The following is a 5,000-nucleotide window of genomic DNA, read 5'->3' on the forward strand; positions in this document are numbered from 1 at the left end:
TGGCTTAGTCCTGGTTTAGTCCTGGTTTAGACCTGGTTTAGTCCTGGTTTAGTCCTGGTTTAGTCCTGGTTTAGACCTGGATTAGTCCTGGTTTAGACCTGGTTTAGTCCTGGTTTAGTCCTGGTTTAGTCCTGGTTTAGTCCTGGTTTAGTCCTGGTTTAGTCCTGGTTTAGACCTGGATTAGTCCTGGTTTAGACCTGGTTTAGTCCTGGTTTAGTCCTGGTTTAGTCCTGGTTTAGTCCTGGTTTAGTCCTGGTTTAGTCCTGGTTTAGTCCTGGGTTTAGTCCTGGTTTAGTCCTGGTTTAGTCCTGGTTTAGTCCTGGTTTAGAGTCCTGGTTTAGTCTGGTTTAGTCCTGGTTTAGTCCTGGTTTAGTCCTGGTTTAGTTTTAGTCCTGGTTTAGTCCTGGATTAGTCCTGGTTTAGTCCTGGTTTAGTCCTGGATTAGTCCTGGTTTAGTCCTGGTTTAGTCCTGGTTTAGTCCTGGTTTAGTCCTGGTTTAGTCCTGGTTTAGACCTGGTTTAGTCCTGGTCTCGTCTTCGTCGTCCTGAGCCCAGAGACAAAACACTTTCCTGGGGAGGAGGAAAGTCTGGTTGAAAAGAGACAGAGAGACGGAAGAACAGAAACAGAGGAGAGAGGAGGGAGGGAAGGAGAGGAGGATGAGAGACAGGGAGGGAGTGAGTGAGGGAGAAAGAACGAAGAGAGGCAGAGAGAGAGAGAGAGAGAGAGAGAGAGGGAAACAGAGAAGGAGGAAGGGAGGGAGAGAGGTAGGAACAGAGGGAGGGAGAGAAAGGGAGAAGTGGGAGAAAAAGAGGAAAGGAGAGAGAAGGTGGGACCGAAATGGGGGGAAGAGAAGCAGTGAGAGAGAGAGAGTGATAGAGGGAGGAGGGAGAGAGAGAGGGAGAGAGTGATAGAGGGAGGAGGGAGAGAGAGAGGAGAGAGGGAGGAGAGAGAGGAGGAGAGAGTGATAGAGGGAGGAGGGAGAGAGAGAGGGAGAGAGTGATAGAGGGAGGAGGAGAGAGAGAGAGGAGAGAGAGAGAGAGTGATAGAGAGGAGGAGAGGAGAGAGAGGAGGGAGAGAGTGATGAGAGAGGAGGGAGAGAGAGGAGAGAGAGAGGGAGAGAGTGATAGAGAGAGAGAGGAGAGGAGAGAGAGAGGGAGAGAGTGATAGAGGGAGAGAGAGAGAGAGAGGGAGAGAGAGAGAGTGAGAGAGAAGGAGAGAGAGAGGGAGAGAGTGATAGAGGGAGGAGGGAGAGAGGGGGAGAAGAGAGTGAGAGAATTATGGATGAGAAGGGGAGGTGATGGAGAGAGAGAGAGTGATAGAGAAGGAGGAGGAGGAGTGACTTAAAGGTTTTATGGAGGATTTTTTTTAGTTTCAAATTGTCAGTGAAAGATTAAAACATCATTACAGAGACGCAGCAGCTTTGTAATTATGACCAAAAAAAAAAAAAAGAACGAAAATCTATAAACTGTGGACGTGTTGAGGCCAGATAAACATCAGCCAATAGAAAACGAGGCTGCCTCATTTTCTATTGGCTGTTGGGTTGTCAGTCAAACTCCCTAGTGTAACTGACTCGTCGGAGCGCGGGGATCACGTGGTTTACGCAGCGGTTCTAAAGGTTCGTTCACACCAAAGCGTCAAATCGTCCAGTTTCTATGTAAAGTCGATGTGGACGCGCGACTGGAGCGTCCGGCGTTTTTGCGTCTTGAGCGTTTTGGCGTCAGCGGCCAAGACGCGCGTCCGAGGCGTCAGCGTCAAGAAGTTGAAAATGCTGAACTTTTTGCGTCAGACGAGCCGCGTCGACCAATCAGGGACGAGTATCCAGAGACGCAGCGACGTTATTATCAGGAAGAAAAACCCCAGAACCAGAACGAGAAACACAAACATGAACGGAGAATAAATATACACCACAATCACCGAGCCGATCGCGAGGACTACACCAGGACCGGACCAGGACTAAACCAGGACTAGACCAGGACTAAACAAGGACTAGACCGAGACTAAACAAGGACTAGACCGAGACTAAACAAGGACTAGACCGGGACTAGACCGTGATTAGACCAGTATTAGACTGGGACTAGACCATGACTGATCCAGTGTCATTAGTGGAGTATAAATATAAACTCGCTCCAGTCGTGGACCCGATCTCCTCCGCTGATGTTTTATGTCATAAAAACACTAAAGTCTCAGTCTGGTCTGACATTGTTTCGGGAAAAGTCCAGGACCGGGCTCTTGTTTCCAGGGCAACGGACGCGCGTCAAGTATTTTTGTCCCATTCGTCCGCGGCGTCAAAGTCGCGGGCGTCTGAACTCAAATGCAAAGGCTCCAAATAGAGGCGTCAAGGCGTTTTTGACGCTTTGGTGTGAACGACCTTTTAGAGGCTTTTTCGAACTGTCGCTTCCTCGCATTTCGCACAAAGTTTGTCGCGACAGCGGACGAGAATCCACGACCGGTTCGCCGCAAAAGAAAGTCCGTTTTTGAGGTCGCTGAAAGAAGAAGAGACGGGGAAAAGGAGCAAAGCCAAACTGAGGTGATTCTTGGAGATCTCGTCCAGCGATGGTGCGACCGAAGCAGACGAAGGGTCTAAAAACGGACGCGTCGGTCGCTGAATTACTTCTAGACAGGAAACTTCAACAGTGATTCTGAACGCGCACAAGGACGGTCGCTGTATTTCTCTTCCCTTAAAAAAATCCCCTATACAAGCTTTAATTGAAGTGAGCGTGTGTTGAGTTTCTCTGTCAGTGGCAGAGTGGTTGACCTTTGACCCGTGTGTCGTCCTCGGTCACGGCGGCGAGTTTCTACATTTGACCCGAAAACTCCAACTTTAGAAAAAAAACAACAACAAAACAAAACAAGTTAAACTGTTTTTAGAATATAAACACTTTCAAATGACCAGATACTTTTTTTTTATCCTTATTTTTACTTTTGGATTTGGATTTCCTCTCCTCTTTTTCTTTTTTTCTCTCTTTTTTTCGTTCTTTCTTACCGTCTTTCTTCATGAGGTTGTGAGTCTGAATAGAGTGAGAGAAAAGGAGCTGAAAGGACGTGTGTGTGTGTGTGTGTGTGTGTGTGTGTGTGTGTGTGTGTGTGTGTGTGTGTGTGTGTGTGTGTGTGTGTGTGTGTGTGTGTGTGTGTGTGTGTGTGTGTGTCTGTGTGTGTGTGTGTGTGTGTGTGTGTGTGTCTGTGTGCGTGTGTGTGTAATCGTCTTTTGTGTGAAATGCAAATCACTCAAACAGAGACACATGGAGCAAAACTTTTCACACGTTGAACTTGTTTAAACCTGAAGCTCCTCCGCGTTTTTAAAGTCAAACTGCAGAGCGACAGGTCCTCGTTCTGGTCTGAACCTTCAACATGATCCTCGGGTTTTTATTTCAGTATTTTGTCCAGGACTGAACCAGGACTAAACCAGGTCTAAACCAGGTCTAAACCAGGACTAAACCAGGACTAAACCAGGTCTAAACTAGGACTAAACCAGGACTAAACCAGGTCTAAACCAGGACTAAACCAGGTCTACACCAGGACTAAACTAGGATTGAACGAGGAGAATTAAACCAGGACTAAACCAGGACTAACCTTAGACTAGGACTTGGACTCTAGGACGGCCCCTAAGTGACCCCGTGTTCACCCGTTGGTGTTGGCGGGTGCACCTCCGGGTTCGTCCCGACACTCAGAACTTTAACGATGTCGTTTCACCGCTGCTGATGTCGTCGTGATTTTAGAGAAAACGCACCACTTCAGTCCAGGTTAAAAAAGTGACGCGTCACATTTGTACCGACGAAAATATTCGTTTTTCCCTGTAAAGTCACATGACTGTGACGCGTTACAGTAACTCTCCCAACATCGGTAATAACGGACCAATCAGGCGTCTTCTTTCCCCGAGGTCGCTCCCGTTACCGTTAGCAACAGGTTTGATTGACAGCGACTGGCTCTTTGGTTTTACACCCAGTTTTCCAAATATGGGTGTGGCTGTATTTCGCTCTGCAGGCCTCAGTGAGCTTCATTGGGCTGGAGCTCGATGGGAAAAGACTCATGTAACGTGAAATGACCTTCATCGTCTGTGTCGCCCCCTGCAGGTGACGGGCACCATGGCGTCTCTGCGCTCGGGTCTGCAGCAGCATCTGGAGCGTCTGGACGAGATCTTCTCCACCAGAGGAGACTTCGTACAGTCGCTCAGGTAAAACTCCACATCCTCACGTCATAAAGTTTAAAGGAACAACAACAACCACAACAGAACCTTCACCAGGCTCACGTGAAGCTCACAACCTCCACACCTCGTCCCTGAGCTGCAGAAGCTGCACTAGCACTGACTCATGCTGCTGCAGGTTCTGGAGTTTGAGGAGAGACCATCAGATCAGAGAGTTTCTCTTTTAGCTGGATTACAACTTTGAACCTGCAACTCAAACGAGAGTCACATGAGGCTCATTCTGTGTTCTGATTGGAGAATCATCTGGAACCAAAACACCAAATTAGAACAGAAATAAACGAGACATGTGCAGTGTTTCTGTGATGAAGAATAAATCCGTTTTAGAACAGTTGTCAGTTTATCTCTTTATATTTGATCAGAACATGTTCCTCGTGTTTGGAGAAACAGACGTCACTTTTATGAAGTTTAAAAACTAAATCTTATCATTCCTTTTAGAGCTCGACCAATATGGATTTTTTGTGGCCTTTAGCGGTAAATGCTGCGCACCGCGGTAATTAATTATGTGTAAATGTGGATCATTCACACATCAGTGCAGGTCCAGTCACATGTGCACAGACACTAGAGTCACTTTACACCAGAACAATGTGAAAAAACAGAAACAGCTGATGTGGAGCTACAGCAGATCAACAAGAAACAACCAAACCCTCCCACAGGCTCCTCTCAGATCACAAGTCTGAACTCAGAAGTTTGATCAAAACAACAGTAGTTTTGTTTCTGGTCTAAACTTTGCTGAAGTTCACTTTTACTTCTCGTCAGAGTCGTGGGTCAGACACACGAGGGTTTAAACCCTCAGTGTCGT

General features: G+C 47.2%; 1 protein-coding gene across 1 annotated transcript in view; it reads left to right on the plus strand.

Annotated features, from left to right (window-relative positions):
- The window catches only part of ttyh2 (tweety family member 2), a 68,975-nt gene that overhangs the window by 37,119 nt on the left and 26,856 nt on the right, over positions 1-5,000 (plus strand). Inside the window, exon 4 of the mRNA XM_055150227.1 lies at positions 4,071-4,171. Coding sequence (XP_055006202.1) covers positions 4,071-4,171 — 101 coding nt within the window. The remainder of the gene's footprint in view (positions 1-4,070; positions 4,172-5,000) is intronic.

Source organism: Boleophthalmus pectinirostris, unplaced genomic scaffold (genome assembly GCF_026225935.1).
Source record: "Boleophthalmus pectinirostris isolate CB_2022bp ecotype Guang Dong unplaced genomic scaffold, ASM2622593v1 HiC_scaffold_14, whole genome shotgun sequence".
Taxonomy (NCBI): Eukaryota; Metazoa; Chordata; class Actinopteri; order Gobiiformes; family Gobiidae; genus Boleophthalmus; species Boleophthalmus pectinirostris.